Source organism: Lipophrys pholis, assembly GCF_963383615.2.
Source record: "Lipophrys pholis genome assembly, chromosome: 10".
Classification (NCBI taxonomy): Eukaryota; Metazoa; Chordata; class Actinopteri; order Blenniiformes; family Blenniidae; genus Lipophrys; species Lipophrys pholis.
Genome location: NC_137640.1, coordinates 31587890 through 31608666, shown reverse-complemented (window position 1 = coordinate 31608666; position 20777 = coordinate 31587890). Strand labels below are relative to the sequence as shown.

Genomic DNA, 20777 nt, shown 5'->3' with positions numbered 1-20777 from the left:
GAGCTTCGAGTCAATCGCAGAAGTTTCAGTGTGTTTAGCCACGATGCTAACAGCTGTGCTAACACCAGCGGGGAGTCCGAGCTGAGAGTGACCGGAGTGAGAGCTGCGGAGCCCGGGGAAACAACGTCACGCAGCCTCCCTCCTCTGGTGGAGGACCAGCGGGGAGTCCGAGCTGAGAGTGACCGGAGTGAGAGCTGCGGAGCCCGGGGAAACAACGTCACGCAGCCTCCCTCCTCTGGTGGAGGACCAGCGGGGAGTCCGAGCTGAGAGTGACCGGAGTGAGAGCTGCGGAGCCCGGGGAAACAACGTCACGCAGCCTCCCTCCTCTGGTGGAGGACCAGCGGGGAGTCCGAGCTGAGAGTGACCGGAGTGAGAGCTGCGGAGCCCGGGGAAACTCCGTCAACCCCCTCCCCCGGTGGAGCAGGAAGTGCTAAGAGCTTACAATATGACCGGGGAGGGAGTGAGACTTTCCCCCGTTCTCGCTGCGCTGTTTTCGGGGAGCGAGCAGCGAGAGCCGGCCGGAGCCGCGGAGCTCATCCGAGGTAACGAGAACCGGTAGTATCGGAGTAACGAAGTGACGAGGAATAACTAAACTAATCCTGGTCTTTAAAGTAGTCAGTTGATCCAGACTTTCTGAAAAAGGTGGCTGAACCGAAATACTTTACTTAGTTAATCTGGTTCAGTTAATCTGGTTCACTTGATCAATTAATCCGGTTCAGTTTCTGGTTCAGTGTATCTTGTTCAGTTAATCCGGTTCAGTTTCTGGTTCAGTGTATCTTGTTCAGTTAATCCGGTTCAGTTTCTGGTTCAGTGTATCTTGTTCAGTTAATCCGGTTCAGTTTCTGGTTCAGTGTATCTTGTTCAGTTAATCCGGTTGAGTTTATGATTCAGGTAATCTGGCTCAGTTGATTCTGTACAGTTAATCTAGTTTCATTAATCCAGTTTAGTTGATCAGTTTCAGAAGGACTTTGTTAATCCCAGGAGAAACTCTGATGGCTACACATAAATAAGTAATACTGGTGACGGAGCGGTGACGGTGTAGCAGTGACGGTGTAGCAGTGACGGTGTAGCAGTGACGGTGTAGCAGTGACGGTGTAGCAGTGACGGTGTAGCGGTGACGGAGCGGTGACGGTGTAGCAGTGACGGTGTAGCCGTGACGGTGTAGCAGTGACGGTGTAGCAGTGACGGTGTGCTGAGCAGTGTGGAACCTGAAGGAGTTCAGAACGTTCCTTCATGAACTCCTTCATATTTTAGGTGAACGTGAACTGAACGTTCTGCATCTCTGCCTGATGACGTCGCGGAGCGGCGCTCACTCTGGTGTTAGTGAGCTGCTCTCACTCTCACTCTGGTGTTAGTGAGCTGCTCTCACTCTCACTCTGGTGTTAGTGAGCTGCTCTCACTCTCATTCTGGTGTTAGTGAGCTGCTCTCACTCTCACTCTGGTGTTAGTGAGCGGCTCACACTCTGGTGTTAGTGAGCTGCTCTCACTCTCATTCTGGTGTTAGTGAGCGGCTCACACTCTGGTGTTAGTGAGCGGCTCTCATTCTGGTGTTAGTGAGCGGCTCACACTCTGGTGTTAGTGAGCGGCTCTCACTCTCATTCTGGTGTTAGTGAGCGGCTCTCACTCTGGTGTTAGTGAGCTGCTCTCACTCTCATTCTGGTGTTAGTGAGCTGCTCTCACTCTCACTCTGGTGTTAGTGAGCTGCTCTCACTCTCATTCTGGTGTTAGTGAGCTGCTCTCACTCTCACTCTGGTGTTAGTGAGCTGCTCTCACTCTCATTCTGGTGTTAGTGAGCGGCTCTCACTCTGGTGTTAGTGAGCGGCTCACACTCTGGTGTTAGTGAGCTGCTCTCACTCTCACTCTGGTGTTTGTGAGCGGCTCTCATTCTGGTGTTAGTGAGCGGCTCTCACTCTCATTCTGGTGTTAGTGAGCGGCTCACACTCTGGTGTTAGTGAGCGGCTCTCATTCTGGTGTTAGTGAGCGGCTCTCACTCTCATTCTGGTGTTAGTGAGCGGCTCTCACTCTGGTGTTAGTGAGCTGCTCTCACTCTGGTGTTAGTGAGCGGCTCTCACTCTGGTGTTAGTGAGCGGCTCTCACTCTGGTGTTAGTGAGCTGCTCTCACTCTGGTGTTAGTGAGCTGCTCTCACTCTGGTGTTAGTGAGCGGCTCTCTCAGTTTAATGTAGTTTTATAGAGTTGCCAGATTCCTGATCCTTCCAGTGAAAACCCAGTAAGACTCACTGTAAACGGGCCTTAACATGTCGGGGGAAAACAGCCGATCTGGCAACAGCAGCCCCCAGAGTGGCTCCACCTCCTACGTCATCAACATGTGGAGCATCACGACAAAAACAAGTAGAAGACAGCAGCTCTACCTCAGACTCTGTCTCCACCATTAATACTTCATCTTAGTATGGTTACAGTACTTTCTGGACGACAAGCAGCTACTTTTTTTTCTTTACTTGTTTTGAACCCTGCGGAGGACGACTCGGCTTTTTAAGGGTTAACAAGCTTCATGCTGCTGATACTAGTGAGGACTGACTGGGGGGGAACAACGGGGAAATACCAGGATTCTGAGGGTACCAGCTCACAGCAACATGTTGGAAAAAGAACTATGAACTGGTTCATTTTTGGAACTATGAATTTAGAACTATGAACTGAACTAGTTCCTTTTAAAATTTGTGAACTGAACTTTGAACTGGTTCGTGTAGAAAGTGAACTTTCCCAACACTGGGTGACGGTTTGTGATGTGATTCAGTTCATTCGGGTCAGTTAATCCAGTTTCATTAATGTGGTTCAGTTAATCCGGTTAAGTCATCTCGTTCATTCAATATGGTTCATTTAATCCAGTTACAGTTGATTCGTTTCAGTGTTTTTTTTCTCAGATTGTCTCTGAATGTCTCGTGTTGTGTTCACAGACCGTCTGTACTTTGCCACATTACGCAGTAAACCGAAGAGCACAGCCAACACGCACTACTTCAGTACCGACGACGAGCTGGTGTACGAGAAGTAAGTAAGCCCCGCCCCCAACGCGTGCCTGTGTGTGCGTGCCTTTTTTTTTTTTTACGTTTTTTTTTTCAAAAATGCAACTCTTGGAAAAAAACTGTATGGAAACCGAGGAAATTGCACATTTTGAACAAGTTGCATTTTCATCCGTCTCTCAAAATGCAACTTTTTCCTAAATGCTCAGATACCTGGAGACGCAGTTCTGGTTTTGTAAACACTCCCAACGGAACGGACAAAAATCCAACATTTTTAAAACAATACATTTTTCACAAATACTGTTGGCACGGACAGCGCAATTTTTGAAAATGCACAATTTTCGTGAACAGTCCAAAACAGGGGCGTCAAACTCATTTCACCGAGGGCCACAGCCAGGCCTGTCACCATAACACATTCTGCTGGACGATAAATTGTCCCAGAAATTATTGCGATAAACGATAATATTGCCGTTTTGATACCATTTTTCCACTAATATATTAATAATGGTATAATAATGCAAGTATACCCTTTTAAAGATAAATACTTTTATATCTGAAGAATATTACAAATTTAAATTGTATTGTGAAAAAAGAGATTGTAAATATCCAAAATAAAGAATTAAAACAACCTCATGTCCCCCTCTCCTCCTCACGGAGTCTCATGCTGCTCTCAGGTGTGCCAGGTGCCCCCCCCCCCCCCCCTCCTCCCCACAAGAGTGATTGACAGGCAGTGTTGGGAAAGTTCAGTTTCTACATCAACCAGTTCAAAGTTCAGTTCACAAATTTTAATATGAACTAGTTCAGTTCATATTTCTAAATTCATAGAACATACATTGGAGTTACGTGATGCACCTGAACGCATCACCCAGTATCAGCAGCATGAAGCTTGTTAACCCTTAAAAAGCCGAGTCGTCCTCCGCAGGGTTCAAAACAAGTAAAGAAAAAAAAGTAGCTGCTTGTCGTCCAGAAAGTACTGTAACCATACTAAGATGAAGTATTAATGGTGGAGACAGAGTCTGAGGTCGAGCTGCTGTCTTCTACGTGTTTTTGTCGTGATGCTCCACATGTTGATGACGTAGGCGGTGGAGCCACTCTGGGGGCTGCTGTTGCCAGATCGGCTGTTTTCCCCCGACATGTTAAGGCCCGTTTACAGTGAGTCTTACTGGGTTTTCACTGGAAGGATCAGGAGTCTGGCAACTCTATAAAACTACATTAAACTGAGAGAGCCGCTCACTAACACCAGAGTGAGAGCCGCTCACTAACACCAGAGTGAGAGCAGCTCACTAACACCAGAGTGAGAGCAGCTCACTAACACCAGAGTGAGAGCCGCTCACTAACACCAGAGTGAGAGCCGCTCACTAACACCAGAGTGAGAGCAGCTCACTAACACCAGAGTGAGAGCAGCTCACTAACACCAGAGTGAGAGCAGCTCACTAACACCAGAGTGAGAGCCGCTCACTAACACCAGAGTGAGCGCCTCTCACTAACACCAGAATGAGAGTGAGAGCCGCTCACTAACACCAGAGCGAGCGCCGCTCACTAACACCAGAGTGAGCGCCGCTCACAGTGACGTCTCTGGTAAAGGAAACATTCTCTAGCCTGGAAAACTGATCCAGCTCATTTTTAATTATCGTGCAATTAATGGATTTATTGATTATCACGACATTCCTGGACACGTCAGCATCATGGCCGCCCTCAAAGGGACAAATGTAACTGTAAGACAGTATGAATGGAACTAAATCTAAACAAATATAATGTAAAATAAATGTACCTACTCCTTAATTTCAAATAACTGACTTTATTACTTACTCATATTACAAATATTACATTTGCATTTGCATAGATATAAAATATCTATCTGGTAGTTGCTCTGTTCAGTCTAACTCTGTCATACTTCCCTCTGTACTCGGCGTCAAGATGTGAACTTATATTTTACTCTTTGAAACCGACACGTCTCAGAAGACTAAAGACAAACATGTCTTCTCCTCCATCGAACATCAAACATCCTGTCATCTGCATCAAGTCTTCTCTTCCTGGACATTTTGGATTCTTTCTATTTCTCAGTTCTACTTGTGGAAAATGTTTATACACTGCAATCTTCAGGGTAATATAATATATATTTATTTATTTGATCTGGACAACACATATTATTGAACAATCATATACAAATTGTAAAAGTGCCAGATTGTAGCAAAACTGCAACTTTACATCTTCAGTATTATAGATATAATAGAATCAGAATGCATTGTGGGAAATGTAGTTTCTGGTCTATACAGTTTTACAAAGACGCGGCGAGCTGGAAGAAACAAAGCTCACTACTTGATAAAACCATCTGTTGCAGTCGGTGCAAAAGTGCATAAACAGTCAATTCAGTTTTGTTCAGCTTTTTTTTTACATTCTTAACCGCGCTCAACCCGGGGCTTGAGGGGGCTCTGGAGGGAGCAGACACCCCCGTCCCTCTCCCAACCCGCCACACGGCGCACCTCGTTGGGCCCTCGTCCCTCCGTGACCGTGCCTCAACGCTGCGCCGGGGGGGGGGGGGGGGGGGGGGTCTGCTGTCAGGTCGGTGCCAGGAACATCTTAATCTGGATGTGCACAAGTGCAGAGCTACTTACATGTCAACAAAGACACATGGAATTACCATATTTTGTCGAATGCTTGAACCTGCGCTCACATGTTCCCAATCAACGCACCCCAAGGCTGGCACTCGTGCACTGCACGTCTATTGGAAACAATACGGGATCTATTTTAAGACATTCAGACCTTTAAGCCCTCGCGGACCTTTAGTTTGACTCATGTGCTCTAAACGCACAACAACGCAACTTTTTAAAAGTGCAAAAACATTTCGTAAAAACTGTCTAAACAGACAACAAAAAAACTGGAAAACTGTCGAAAAGGAAAACAACGCAACTCTTTGAAACCACTATTTTTTGAAAACGCTCCGATCCCACAGAAACACAATCTTTTCATAAACACTGTCGCAACGAACAAAATCACGTTTTGTAAACACTCTTGACTGTTGTCACCCACTAGCTACGTCGTTTCTGCTGTTTCCAAATTTTCTTTGTACCACTAACGGGGTGTGTGTGTGTGTGTGTGTGTGTGTGTGTGTGTGTGTGTGTGTGTGTGTGTGTGTGTGTGTGTGTGTGTGTGTGTGTGTGTGTGTGTGTGTGTGTGTGTGTGTGTGTGTGTGTGTGTGTGTGTGTGTGTGTGTGTGTGTGTGTGTGTGTGTGTGTGTGTGTGTGTGTGTGTGTGTGTGTGTGTGTGTGTGTAGTTTCTACGCTGACTTCGGGCCGCTCAACGTCGCCATGTTGTATCGTTACTGCTGCAAACTCAACAAGAAGCTGAAGGTGCGTTCACGGACCCCGCCCAGCATGGGAATGTTCACCATCTCACAACCCGCCACTGTTTACGGCCGGTTACCACAGCAACCGCATACCTCCCCCGTAACCTGTCCGTCTGGATCTGCCAGTTTCTGTGATGTCATCGGGACTGTTGGATTGTATAGCATTTTCAGCTTTGTTAGCTTCTTTAGCTGATATATGTTGAACTTTTTAGTGCTTTAGCTTGTTAAGCTTCTTTACTTTGATTAGCTACTTTAGCTCCTTTAGCTCCTTTAGCTATTTTAGCTTCATTATCTTATTTACTTCTTTTTTTTTGCTACTCTATTATATTTATCCATTTTAGCTTCTTTGGCTTCTTTAGCTATTTTAACCCTTTTAGTGGCTTTAGCTTCCTTTAGGTGTTTTAGCTTCGTTAGCTTATTTAGCTATTTTAGCTTCTTTAGCATTTTAGCTCTATTAGCTTATTTAGCCACTGTAGCGTCTTTAACTGTTTTTAGCTTCATTACCTTCTTTAGCATTTTAGTTTTGTTGGCTCTTTCAGTACTTACAAATTTAGCTGGTTCAGCTTTGTTGGTTATTTTAGCTTCTTTAGCTCCTTTAGCTCCTTTAGCTGTTTTAAATTCTTTACCTATTTTAGCTTTATCTCATTAAGCCGTTTTGTGTCACTTTGTCTTAGTTTATTAGCGTCTTTAGCTTTATTAGGTTCACTAGCTCTTTCTAAGTTTAGCTACTTTAGCTTCCCCCAGACATAGCGGCTAACGCTAACGCAGCTCACTGTGTTGGCAGTCCTTCACACTGACCAGGAAGCGGATTGTCCACTACACCAGCTTCGACCCAAGGAAACGCTCCAATTCCGCAGTGCTAATTGGAGGCTATGCCGTGAGTCTCACGCCACACTATTGCTGACAACAACGTAGCATTTATTTTCTAATGTAAATGATAAAGGCATAGCGTAATTGCTAATCCGAGGCTACGTCATGAATGTTCCCCTACCAGGGGCTAATGCTATTGGTAAAACGATTGCTAATTACCATGGCAATGCTAGCATTGGTAACATGATAGCCTTAATACTAATCCAAATCCAAATATAAATCTTCAAGCTAATTTTAATGCAACAATAATGCTAATTCTAATGTTAACACATATGATCAACCCTCACGTTATTGCTGATTCTAATGTCAATGCTCATGCTGACATTTCTAAATGTCTACCACCAATGCTAATGTAATTGTTTATGTTCATCCTAATGCTAACACTGATGCTAATTGAAATATTAATGCTAATCCTACCATATAATGCCATTTCTTCTGTTACCACTAATGCAGATATTAATGCTAATTATTATGATAATGCATATAACGTTAACCCTAGCATTCATGCTAAGTAATGCTAATAACAATGCTAAAACAAATTTCAATGATAACACATGTAATGCATTGATGTTAATGCTAACATTAATGCTAATGATATTGCTCATTGTATTTCTAATAATAATAATGCATTTAATGCTACTCCTGATGTTAATGCTAATGGTAATACTTATTTTTAATGTAAGAATCAAAGTGTGTGTGTGTGTGTGTGTGTGTGTGTGTGTGTGTGTGTGTGTGTGTGTGTGTGTGTGTGTGTGTGTGTGTGTGTGTGTGTGTGTGTGTGTGTGTGTGTGTGTGTGTGTGTGTGTGTGTGTGTGTGTGTGTGTCAGGTGATCTACCTGAAGAAGTCTCCAGAAGAAGCGTTCCGAGCTTTGACCTCTGGTTCAAACTCCTCCTACCTGCCCTTCAGGTCAGTTAGCACTAGCATTAGCCACAGGGCGACCAGCTTACCATGGTTTCCGTGGTAACCTGTTGTTGTTGTTGTTGTTGTGTTTAGAGACGCTTCCTTTGGGAATTCTACCTACAATCTCACAGTTCTTCACTGCCTGCAGGGAATCAGGAAGGTCTGAGCTGCTTGTTGTTGTTTTTTGTCTTGTTTACATCCTGTGTTTGTGTTGTGTTCTATGTCTTCTGCTTGTTTGTCATGCTGTTATTTACAGTCTCTCGTTGTTTGAGTTTTGTTGTTGTATGCATCTTGTCTTGTTTATGGTGTAAACTTGTTAACATCTTGTTGTTTGTGCCTGTGTGTAGTAGTGTAGCTCTTGTTGTTGTTGTCCATGGGTTTGTTTACATGTTGTTTACTTGTTGTTTCCAGGCTATGCAGCATGGCTTCTTTGACTTTGAGAACTTTGACGTTAATGAATACGAACACTACGAGGTGACCCCACACACACACACACACACACACACACACACACACACACACACACACACACAGTGTGTGTATTAATGTGTGTGTTTCAGCGTGTGGAGAACGGAGACCTGAACTGGATTGTTCCAGGAAAGATTCTGGCGTTCAGTGGACCTCACCCCAAGACTAGGATGGACAACGGTCAGTAAACAATTATGTTTCCCTCTTGCAAACCACAAGAGTTTCTGTAAAATATTACCCAAACATTCCCAAAAACTGTTCATAAACCGCCTCAAACATTTACCTTAATCTCCCCAAATTTTCCTCAAAATATTTAAACATTTCCTCAAGAAATCCCAGCAATTCTGGCCAGATGGTTCTTTAATCAAATAACTTGTGCAGAAATATCCTAAAATTAACAAATAATGCTCAAAATCTCCCAATAATCTTAACTCAATTTAAAAAACAAATCCATCAAATTTCCCCAAACTTTATCAAAATATTCCCCCAAAATGACCCAGAATTGTCCTAAAAAAATATTCAAAAACTGCCAGATTTTTACCAAAATCACCCAAAATGTCTCCCAATATATTCAAGATTATCCTCAAAAAATACCAACAATTTCTGCCAAATTTTTACCAAAATCCCTTATAATCTTCCCCAAGATATTAAAAAAAATCCTTAAAAAAACACCCACAATTTGCCCCTCAAGTACTTTCAAATTTTAACCCAAGAAGTTATGCGAAATCCATCCATCCATCCATCCATCCATCCATCCATCCATCCATCCATCCATCCATCCATCCATCCATCCATCCATCCTTCCATCCATCCATCCATCCATCCATCCATCCATCCTTCCATCCATCCATCCATCCATCCATCCATTGTCCTCCTCTTATCCAGTCCTCCTCTTGGAGGCAGCAGTCTCAGCAGGGATGTCCAGACGTCCCTCACCCCAGACACGTCCTCCAGCTCTTCCGGTGGGACTCCAAGGCGTTCCCAGGCCAGCTGAGAGACATAGTCCCTCCAGCGTGTCCTAGGTCTGTCCCGAGGCCTCCTACCGGAGGGACATGCCCGGAACACCTCCCTAGGGGGGTGTCCGGGGGGCATCACAAACAGATGCAAGAGCCTCAGCTGGCTCCTCTGGATGTGGAGGAGCAGCGGCTCTACTCCGAGCTCCTCCCTGGTGACGGAGCTCCTCACCGTATCTCTAAGGGAGCGCCCAGCCACTCTACGGAGGAAACTCATTTCAGCTGCTTGTATCCGGGATCTCCTTCTTTCGGTCATGACCCAAAGCTCATGACCATAGGTGAGGGGAGGAACGAAAATCAACTGGCTCATGACCATAGGTGAGGGGAGGAACGAAGATCAACTGGCTCATGACCATAGGTGAGGGGAGGAACGAAGATCAACTGGCTCATGACCATAGGTGAGGGGAGGAAGGAAGATCAACTGGCTCATGACCATAGGTGAGGGGAGGAACGAAGATCAACTGGCTCATGACCATAGGTGAGGGGAGGAAGGAAGATCAACTGGCTCATGACCATAGGTGAGGGGAGGAAGGAAGATCAACTGGCTCATGACCATAGGTGAGGGGAGGAAGGAAGATCGACCGGTAAATCCAGAGCCTCGCCTTTTGGCTCAGCTCCTTCTTCACCACGACGGACCGATACAGCGACCGCATAACTGCAGATGCTGCACCGATCCGCCTGTCGATCTCACGCTCCATCTTCCCCCCACTCCTGAACAAGACCCCGAGATACTTCAACTCCTCCACCTGGGACAAGGGCTCTCCACCCACCTGAAGGGGGCAAGCCACCTTTTTCCGGTGGAGAACCATGACCTCGGATTTAGAGGTGCTGATCCTCATCCCAGTTGCTTCACACTCTGCTGCAAACCGCACCAGTGCACAGCGAAGGTCCAGGTTTGATGAAGCCACCAGGACCACATCGTCTGCAAAAAGCAGAGACGAGATGTTGGGGACCACAGAATGTGCCTAGAAATTCTGTCCATAAAAGTTCTGAACAGAACCGGTGACAAAGGACAGCCCTGCCGGAGGCCAGCGTGCACTGGGAACAGGTCCGACTTACTGCCGGCAATGCGAACCAAACTCCTGCTCCGGGCGTACAGGGACCGGACAGCCCTTAGCAAAGGGTCCTGGACTCCATACTCCCGGAGCACCCCCCACAGGACGTCCCAAGGGACACAGTCGAAAGCCTTCTCCAGGTCCACAAAACACATGTGGACTGGTTGGGCGAACTCCCATGACCCCTCGAGCCCCCGGTGGAGAGTATAGAGCTGGTCCAGTGTTCCACGACCAGGACGAAAACCACATTGTTCCTCTTGGATCCGAGGTTCGACTAACGACCGGATCCTCCTCTCCAGAACCCTGGAATAGACTTTCCCAGGGAGGCTCTAAAAAAGAGGGACCACCAACCCGGTCTGCCAGTCCAGAGGAACTGTCCCCGACCGCCACGCAATGTTGCAGAGACGAGTCAGCCAGGACAGTCCCTGCACATCCAGAGACTTAAGGAACTCAGGGAGGTTCTCATCCACTCCCGGTGCCTTGCCACCGAGGAGCTTAGCAACTACCTCGGTGACTTCAGCTTGGGTTCTGGACGAGTCTACCTGAGAACCCAGCCTCTGCTTCCTCAGTGGAAGATGTGATGGTGGGATTGAGGAGGTCCTCGAAGTATTCCTTCCACCGCCCGACGACATCTCCAGTTGAGGTCAGCAGCCCCCCCCCCCCTCCACTGTAAACAGCGTTGGTGAAAAACTGCTTCCCCCTCCTGAGGCGCCAGACGGTTGCCAGAATTTCCTCGGGGCCGACCGATAGTCCTCCTCCATGGCCTCCCCGAACTCCTCCCAGACCAGAGTTTTTACCTCCACCACGGCCCGGGCTGCAGCCCGCCTGGCCTGCCGGTACCTGTCAGCTGCCTCGGGAGTCCTATGGACTAACAGCGCCCCATAGGACTCCTTCCTCAGCTTGACAGCATCCCTTACTTCCGGTTTCCACCACCGGGTTTGGGGGGTTGCCGCCACGACAGGCACCAGAGACCCTGCAACCACAGCTCCGAGCAGCAGCTTCGACAATGGAGGTGGAGAACATAGTCCACTCAGACTCAATGTCTCCAACCTCCCCCGGGATCCGTGAGAAGCTCTCCAGGAGGCGGGAGTTGAAGACTCTTCTAATGCGAAATATTCAAAAAAGATTATGTTAAAAACAAGTCCCCAAAAATTCCACACAATTCGTAAAAAAAAAAAAAAATTTAATTTACCCCAAGAAAAAATAGTCAACATAAACATGTAAACAGCAACAAAAACTATGTGGAAAATTCTCTTCATTCTCCTTGGGCTAGGACATTTTAACGTACTGTTTTCCCTGCAGGTTACCCGCTCCACGCCCCTGAGGCGTACTTCCCATATTTCCGTAAACACGGCGTTACCACGGTGATCCGCCTCAACAAGAAGATCTATGACGCCAAGCGCTTCACGGACGCCGGCTTCCAGCATCACGATCTCTTCTTCGTCGACGGCAGCACGCCAAGTCCCATGGTGACGCGGCGCTTCCTCAACATCTGTGACGGCAGCACCGGCGCCATCGCGGTGCACTGCAAAGGTCGGCAGCCACGAGCACGAGCACACAACCGCAAAAAAAAACAACTGCCGCAATAAGTACAAGCATAAAATGCCCAAAAAAGTCAAATACTCTGGCCTGTTGAAGTCGCTTCAGTCAAAGCCTCTGGCCCATTTAAATACTGTTGAAATACAAAGGACTTTTATTTTGGAATAGTTTTGGGATTTTATTTTGAAAGCCAACAAACCTGGCCTAGTTAACCTGTAAATATCAATTTTTAAGGTTTTAGGTGTCATTTTTAATAAACAAGAACTTTCATTTGGAAGGAGGTTGGAGCTTTTATTTGGAAAGTCAGGACATGCAGGTCAACAGTTTGATTGACATTTTATTGTGTGAATTCTGCAACTCTGATGTACCAAGCTTCCAGACGGAGATAGAAGAGGAATTTTAATAACTTTTGTTTAAATTCAAAATTTTGGGGGCAAATATTTTGATAGAATTCTCCTTTCTTGAGAGTAAAATGTGTCGTCTTTCAGTCTGTGTGGGTTTGGAAGCAGTCAGACGTAAACTTTAGACACTAGGAGGCGCAGTTTGACGCAGACACATGATTTTGCTCCATCTGACTCAATGATAAATGTGGTTTGAAATCGTGGGTGAAAACAAAACGACAGCATTGTTCTCTCTGGTCCAAAAGCTCCTGTTTTATGGAACGTTCCCCTCATGTGTGACATCGTCTGGTTCTGCTGGTTCTCCTCGTGCTTCTGTTCTGCAGGTTCTCCTCGTGCTTCTGTTCTGCAGGTTCTCCTCGTGCTTCTGTTCTGCAGGTTCTCCTCGTGCTTCTGTTCTGCAGGTTCTCCTCGTGCTTCTGTTCTGCTGGTTCTCCTCGTGCTTCTGTTCTGCTGGTTCTCCTCGTGCTTCTGTTCTGCTGGTTCTCCTCGTGCTTCTGATCTGCTGGTTCTCCTCTGCTGCTTCTGTTCTGCTGGTTCTCCTCGTGCTTCTGATCTGCTGGTTCTCCTCTGCTGCTTCTGTTCTGCTGGTTCTGTGGCTCAGAGTGACGGTTTAGCCACAGTCACCTCTTGTTCAGGGGGTTCTGTCACCACGGTTCCTGAGGAGACCTCTTGGTTTTCTCATGTATTTGAATGAGAGGAGGGTGGAGGAGGAGGGAGGAGGGTGGAGGAGGGAGGAGGGGGGTGGAAGAGGGAGGCGGAGGAGGGTGGAGGAGGGGGGTGGAAGAGGGAGGCGGAGGAGGGTGGAGGAGGGAGGGTGGAGGAGGAGGAGGGAGGAGGGGGGTGGAAGAGGAGGGTGGAGGAGGGAGGAGGAGGAAGAGGGAGGAGGAGGAGGGTGGAAGAGGGAGGAGGGTGGAGGAGGAAGAGGGAGGAGGAGGAGGGTAGAGGAGGGTGGAAGAGGGAGGAGGAGGAGGGTAGAGGAGGGTGGAGGAGGGAGGAGGAGGAGGGTAGAGGAGGGAGGAGGAGGAAGAGGGAGGAGGAGGAGGAGGGTAGAGGAGGGTGGAAGAGGGTGGAGGAGGGAGGAGGAGGAGGGTAGAGGAGGGTGGAAGAGGGAGGAGGAGGAGGGTAGAGGAGGGTGGAAGAGGGAGGAGGGTGGAGGAGGAAGAGGGAGGAGGAGGAGGGTAGAGGAGGGTGGAAGAGGGAGGAGGAGGAGGGTAGAGGAGGGTGGAGGAGGGAGGAGGGTGGAGGAGGAAGAGGGAGGAGGAGGAGGGTAGAGGAGGGTGGAAGAGGGAGGAGGGTGGAGGAGGAAGAGGGAGGAGGAGGAGGGTAGAGGAGGGTGGAGGAGGAGGGTAGAGGAGGGAGGAGGAGGAGGGTGGAGGAGGGAGGAGGAGGGAGGAGGAGGGAGGCAGCAGGATTTAGTTTCACAACTTGAGGGATAATAAAAACTAAAGCGCTCCACTAGTCAAAGTGATCTAGATTATTGAGCAGGAGAGTCTCATTAATAATAATAATAATAATAATAATGATGTTTTGAATAACGATATTCGCCCTCAGAACAGCTAGCGTTTGCACATCTTATTTTGAAAGGCAAATTGCAGACTTCCTGTTGGATTTAGGTCCGGGGTCTAGGTGAAAGATTCTTAGGTCTTGATCAGACGAACAATTAAGTTTTGGTTTGGTCTTTCCTACGACATTCCTACGGGCCGTGGCGGCCATTTTAGTGTTTGTAGGTGGCGCTAGAGAGCACATTTTGGAACTCTGGGGGTTAATATTGACATTTTCTCATATTTTTTGTCAGTCTTTGTGAGCGTGTCAAATTTGGTGAGCACTTGAGCGTGTTAAGTGGGTCACATTTGGGCTCTGATTGGCTGCAGCAGTGTGTGTGTCATGTGTGTATATTGTATGTATTGTCTATGCAGCGGGTCTGGGCCGGACGGGCACTCTGATTGGCTGCTTCCTGATGACACGTTACCGCTTCACAGCGTGTGAGGTCATTTCCTGGGTCCGGATGTGTCGACCCGGGTCTATAATTGGACCGCAACAGCACTTCCTACACCAGTCAGTAATCTGAATACTTCACTGTAATCTGATTTCCTCACAGTCAGTAATCTGATTACCCCAGTGTAATCTGATTACCTCACAGGAAGCAGGCGGAGCTCTGGTTGCTGGGCGATTCCCAGAAGGCAGAGTTAGAGGAGGAGGGGGCGGAGCTTCAGCTCATCAGCAGCATGAAGGAGCTGCAGTTAATAAGCCCCGCCCACCAGCTGGAGGAGGTACACACACACACACACACACACACACACACACACACACACACACACACCTAAATTGAGTTACTTTTTCCTAAAAGTAACTTATTTCTACATGCAATTTTTCTAAGCCGTAGCTAAAAGTACCTTTCTCTGGGGGCGTGGCTTAACCTGAGTACTCCATGTTGAGCCTGGACCTCGACTAGAAGCTAAAGAGTTTTTCTGTGAATACAACAGCTACACCGTTGTTGGTATAACGTGTCCATTGGGACAAACAGAGGTAGAAGTGTAGTGGCTCGGACCGGAGTCCTAGAATCCAGGTGAGAAGACACCTGAGAGATGGGCGGAGCCTGCTCTCACTCAACCACGACATTCCAGCTGAAGGTCTTTTATGGAACCAAGTGATCAAGTGTTTGAAATGTGCTGAGTCAGCTGACCGACGGTCCAGTAACTGTAGGGTCAGAACCAATCCCTGTAGAGCTTCTTGTTTAGTGACATTTGAAAATAAAACACATTGCTCAACAAAGTACTTTTCTCCTCAAAGTAACTTTCTGAAAGTAACTTCTAAATGTAGTTAGAAGTAACTTTTTCCTATTGAAGTAACTGAAAGTAACTTTATTCTAAAATCAGCCTTGCTCTAGAATAGTTGCTTTTAGAATGAAGTTACTTTTAGAGTAAAGTTACCCCACAGTAACTCTGGTTTCTCCCACCAGTATGTCCTGACAGATTCTGGTCCGGTTCTGACTCAGGGGGACAAACTGAGAGTCCTGAAGAGCCGCCGGATCTCCAGACCCCCGAACAGCACCACACTCAGGTACCTGCTGGACCTGCACTAGAATCTGGACCTGGACTAGAACCGGGACCTGGACTAGAACCGGGATCGGGACTACAACCGGGACCTGAACCTGGACTAGAACCATGAACTGGACTAGGACTTTGACCTGGACCTGGACTAGAACCAGGGCCTGGACTAGAACCAGGACCTGGACCTGGACATTTTCCCTCTATTTTTCTCTTTTCTTTATTTTTCATTTTCTTTTTTTAATTCTTTCAAATTGTGGGCATGTCCTCACAGGTGGGCGTGTCTTGAGAGATTTTTGACCAGTGGGCGTGACCTCTCACTGGTGGGCGTGTCTTTAGAGGTTTCAGACAGGTGGGCATGTTCTCTCGAAGGTGGGCGTGTCTTTAGAGGTTTCAGACAGGTGGGCGTGTTCTCTCGAAGGTGGGCGTGTCTTTAGAGGTTTCAGACAGGTGGGCGTGTTCTCTCGAAGGTGGGCGTGTCTTTAGAGGGTTTGCTTAGGTGGGTGTGTCCTCTCACGGGTGGGTGTGTCCTCTCACGGGTGGGCGTGTCTTGAGAGGTTTCAGACAGGTGGGCGTGGCCTCTCACAGATGGGCGTGTCTTTAGAGGTTTCAGACAGGTGGGCGTGTCCTCTCACAGGTGGGCGTGTCCTCAGCTGACGATGATGATGTCATATGTTTCAGGTTGGAGGAGATGAAGAGCCACAGCCGGACTCCCCCGCAGCCTCTCAGGTAGCCCCATCCCCCTCTCCTCTCTTAGCCATTCTCACCCATCCCTTGATTGGTTCTCCCTTCACAGGCTGTCTCTTGGCTCCGCCCCCAAGTTCCCAGCATCCTCTGCTTCCCCATCTGCCAAGCGGATCAACCGCAGCGCCTCATCCAACTTCAGGAGGTTAGTGCCGAGACTCCGCCTCCTTCTCACTCTCACTGTGATGTCACTGATGGTGTGTGTGTGTGTGTGTGTGTGTGTGTGTGTGTGTGTGTGTGTGTGTGTGTGTGTGTGTGTGTGTGTGTGTGTGTGTGTGTGTGTGTGTGTAGCTCCGTCCCCGGCTCCCGATTGGTCAGTTCTCTCAGTGACCTGTACGACCTAGAGGAGGAGGGACACGCCCACTCCTCTTCTCTGGCCACACCCTCCTCCTCCTCCTCTGCTCTGGCCCCTCCCCGTGCCAGTCGCCTTGGTAACCGCAGCACCCAGCAGCCGCCACCACACGACCTCCGACCTTTCGGTCGCCCGTCAGGACGCTACCTGAGCCGCTCCATACCTGTGAGTGCTCTGCCACGCCCACTTTCTCTCTCAGATGGATGATGGATGATGATATATTTGTGTGTCATATAAAATCTATTGAGATAAAACTGCAGACTAAACAGCTTTCTGTAAGAGGGTAGTAGAGTGACTCTGTAGTAGTAGAGTGGCTCTGTAGTAGTAGTAGAGTGGCTCAGTAGTAGTAGAGTGGCTCTGTAGTAGTAGAGTGGCTCTGTAGTAGTAGAGTGGCTCAGTAGTAGTAGAGTGGCTCAGTAGTAGTAGTAGAGTGGCTCTGTAGTAGTAGAGTGGCTCAGTAGTAGTAGAGTGGCTCTGTAGTAGTAGAGTGGCTCAGTAGTAGTAGTAGAGTGGCTCAGTAGTAGTAGAGTGGCTCAGTAGTAGTAGTAGAGTGGCTCTGTAGTAGTAGTAGTAGTAGAGTGGCTCAGTAGTAGTAGTAGAGTGGCTCAGTAGTAGTAAAGTGGCTCAGTAGTGGTAGAGTGGCTCATTGTAAAGAAATCCGAGCTTCGCTCTGTTAAAGAACCTCAGAAAATGGACCTCTTGGAGGGTTCTGAAGAGGACCTCGAGGAAGGGAGGGTTCTGAAGAGGACCAATTGGATGGTTCTGAAGAGGACCTCTAGGAAGGTTCTGAAGAGGACCTCCAGAGGACTTCTGGAAGGGTTATGAAGAAGGCCTCCAGGAGGGTTCTGAAGAGGACCTCTAGGATGGTTCTGAAGAGGACCTCCAGAGGACTTCTGGAAGGGTTATGAAGAAGGCCTCCAGGAGGGTTCTGAAGAGGACCTCTAGGATGGTTCTGAAGAGATCCTCCAGGAGGGTTCTGAAGAGGACCTCTAGGAAGGTTCTGAAGAGGACCTCCAGAGGACTTCTGGAAGGGTTATGAAGAAGGCCTCCAGGAGGGTTCTGAAGAGGTCCTCCAGGGAGGAGATAGGTTGACTGGGTCTCTGGTAGATGAAGGAAACAAAGAGCAGCCGACGAGCTTTCTGGCCCTAAAGCTAATGCTAACTGTCTAGTCCAGAAGCTAATGCTAACCGTCTAGCCCTAAAGCTAATGCTAACTGTCTAGTCCAGAAGCTAATGCTAACCGTCTAGCCCTAAAGCTAATGCTAACTGTCTAGTCCTAAAGCTAATGCTAACTGTCTAGTCCAGAAGCTAATGCTAACTGTCTAGTCCAGAAGCTAATGCTAACTGTCTAGCCCTAAAGCTAATGCTAACTGTCTAGTCCAGAAGCTAATGCTAACTGTCTAGTCCAGAAGCTAATGCTAACCGTCTAGCCCTAAAGCTAATGCTAACTGTCTAGTCCAGAAGCTAATGCTAACCGTCTAGCCCTAAAGCTAATGCTAACTGTCTAGTCCAGAAGCTAATGCTAACCGTCTAGCCCTAAAGCTAATGCTAACTGTCTAGTCCAGAAGCTAATGCCAACCGTCTAGCCCTGAAGCTAATGCTAACCGTCTAGTCCAGAAGCTAATGCTAACCGTCTAGCCCTAAAGCTAATGCTAACCGTCTAGCCCTGAAGCTAATGCTAACTGTCTAGTCCAGAAGCTAATGCTAACCGTCTAGCCCTAAAGCTAATGCTAACCGCCTAGCCCTAAAGCTAATGCTAACTGTCTAGTCCAGAAGCTAATGCTAACTGTCTAGTCCAGAAGCTAATGCTAACCGTCTAGCCCTGAAGCTAATGCTAATGCTAACCATCTGTGACATCATACCCCTCCACCTCTCACTTCCTGCTTGTGTCTTCCAGTCTCTCCAGTCAGACTACGTCCAGTACTGAAATCAAGCTGACGACTACCCACAATGCCTCAGTGTCGACCTCACCGCAGGATCAGAAAGATATATATATTTTAGATAACGACTTTTTATGCTAGATTTTTTTTTGATAAAGAGCTTTTCCAGTATTCTCTTTCCTGTTCGATGAAGGGAAAACCCACAAAGAATGTATTGAAACTCAGGGTGTGTGTGTGTGTGTGTGTGTGTGTGTGTGTGTGTGTGTGTGTGTGTGTGTGTGTGTGTGTGTGTGTGTGTGTGTGTGTGTGTGTGTGTGTGTGTGTGTGTGTGTGTGTGTGTGTGTGTGTGTGTGTGTGTGTGTGTGTAAAAGATTTTTTATTTTTTTAAAAGGGAAGAAGAAAAAAGACTAGATTTTGGCGTCAAATCAACCAGAGGACACGCCCATTTTAACAAGCCAAGCCCCCTTTTTAACAAGCGACGCCCACTTCACAGTGACAAGTAATTTTACAACAAGCCTGCTCTGTTATAGGACACGCCCTTTTAGTCTAAGAAATCCAGCGAGTCTTTAGCCGAGAAAATAAAGGAGTCGTGTCGCCGAGTCTTCTCTAGCCGAAGTGATAGAAAAAGTAATTGTTCCGATCCAAAGTATTTCCGTACGTGTTTTTCTTTGCAAGTCTAAACTGATCCTAGTGTCTTTAACACCTTTATTTTGTAGCTTAAAAGCTTTTATTTTTGTTTGAACTCTGAAGTGATGATATTTAACCGACTTGTACTGGTTTACGAAATAAATACCAAATGTTCTTCTCAACGAGTCTCCGTGTCGTTACTAACTCCAAAGGTCACTTCAACCACCAAAGTCTTTTATTTTTAATTATTTCAAATCACTACCTCATTAAAATATTCTACCTTTTTTATTAAATTTTAAATATTTTTTTAAAACAAATTTAAACTTTGAATGTTTTTCTAACATTGATTAAACCTTAACCTTTTATACATGTACATTTTAAAACCAGTTTTCAAAAACTTTCTTACATTATTTGAAATATTTCTTATTTTTATTTCACTAGAAATTAATTTTTTTTAAAACTGTTTTTCTATTTGACGTATTTCCAAGTTTTTTTCTGACTTTTTTCAGAAACGATGTTTTTCTTGTTTATTTACTTTTTCAAAGTTTTTCCCCCCAAAAAATATTTTCACTTGTTTTATTTCAAAGCAGATTGTGGCTCAGTGGTAGAGTCGGTCATCCAATAACTGGAGGGTTGGCGGTTTGAATCCCACTCTATCAAACAGTCATTGTCGTCGTGCCCTTGGGCAAGGCACTTTACCCACATTGCCCCGTTGGCCCAAATGGCAGCAGCTCCAGGGCAGCTGTGGCTACAGCGTAGCTTAGCATCACTGGTGTGGATGAATCGAGGTCTCTGTGTGAAGAAAGCGCCATATAAATCCAAGCCATTGTTATTATTTATTAATAATAAATACCAATAATAAGTACCAATACCATTTGTTTTTTAAATAAAAAAATTTCCAAATTCAATTTTTATTTTTTTTAATTTAACATTTATGAAACCGATTTAAAAAATGTTCTAATCTTTAAAAAAATAAATAAATTTTTTTTTGAATATTCAAATATGTTTTGGAGGCAGCGAGACACAAAGAATGAGGAATTCAATAAACACAAGGTCGAAGGTCAAAGGTCATCTTCCTGACTGGAGTGTGAGTGAATCAGCAGATCGGTGACGCAATCAGAAAAATACAAATAAACAAGTTACAAAAGTCCTTGAATGCAAACTGAAGAATACCAACACTAGAAAAGACCAGATGAAAACCTAACGCCAGTCCATGAATGTCTTATCAAAGTCCTCCAAACACTCCTTGAACACCTCGTAGAGAATGAATAAAAACTAGAAAAGACCAACACTAAACACTGTCCCTGATCGCCTCAAATCACATTTCTGAAAGGGAAAATTCTAACACTCAAAGCTGGTCCTTAAACGCCCCACTGAAGACGGTCAGAGTTAAGAGCCTCTGCAGAATCAGTCCCTGAACGCCTCTGCTAGTGTCGGCCAGCAGGGGGCGCCGTGGGGCAGCCGTCACCCCATGGAGGAGGGGGCGGGGCTTGAGCGGAGGAGGAGGAGGGGGCGTTTGTTTTGTGTTCTCACACACTCACACACGTCTGAGCTTCATT

The 20777-nt window shown here is 46.7% G+C and overlaps 1 protein-coding gene across 3 annotated transcripts; it reads left to right on the top strand.

Moving 5' to 3' along the window:
* On the top strand, nucleotides 1-19399 carry LOC308116038 (dual specificity protein phosphatase CDC14AB-like). Of its 3 annotated transcripts, none has more exons than XM_080473994.1 (16): nucleotides 1-542; nucleotides 2914-3004; nucleotides 6251-6326; nucleotides 7107-7199; nucleotides 8020-8099; nucleotides 8187-8253; nucleotides 8505-8567; nucleotides 8654-8741; nucleotides 11932-12162; nucleotides 14486-14624; nucleotides 14710-14839; nucleotides 15529-15629; nucleotides 16298-16345; nucleotides 16413-16505; nucleotides 16652-16877; nucleotides 18609-19399. In XM_080473994.1, the coding sequence occupies exons 1-16, from the start codon at nucleotides 446-448 to the stop codon at nucleotides 18636-18638; spliced, it is 1653 nt and encodes a 550-aa protein (XP_080330120.1). In that variant the 5' UTR covers nucleotides 1-445; the 3' UTR covers nucleotides 18639-19399. The 3 variants fall into 3 exon arrangements, with proteins under 3 accessions (XP_080330120.1, XP_080330121.1, XP_080330122.1); XM_080473995.1 differs by having other exon boundaries at nucleotides 13-542; nucleotides 16652-16791; nucleotides 18609-19392; XM_080473996.1 differs by lacking the exon at nucleotides 2914-3004 and having other exon boundaries at nucleotides 13-542.
* Nucleotides 19400-20777: the final 1378 nt, after the last annotated feature.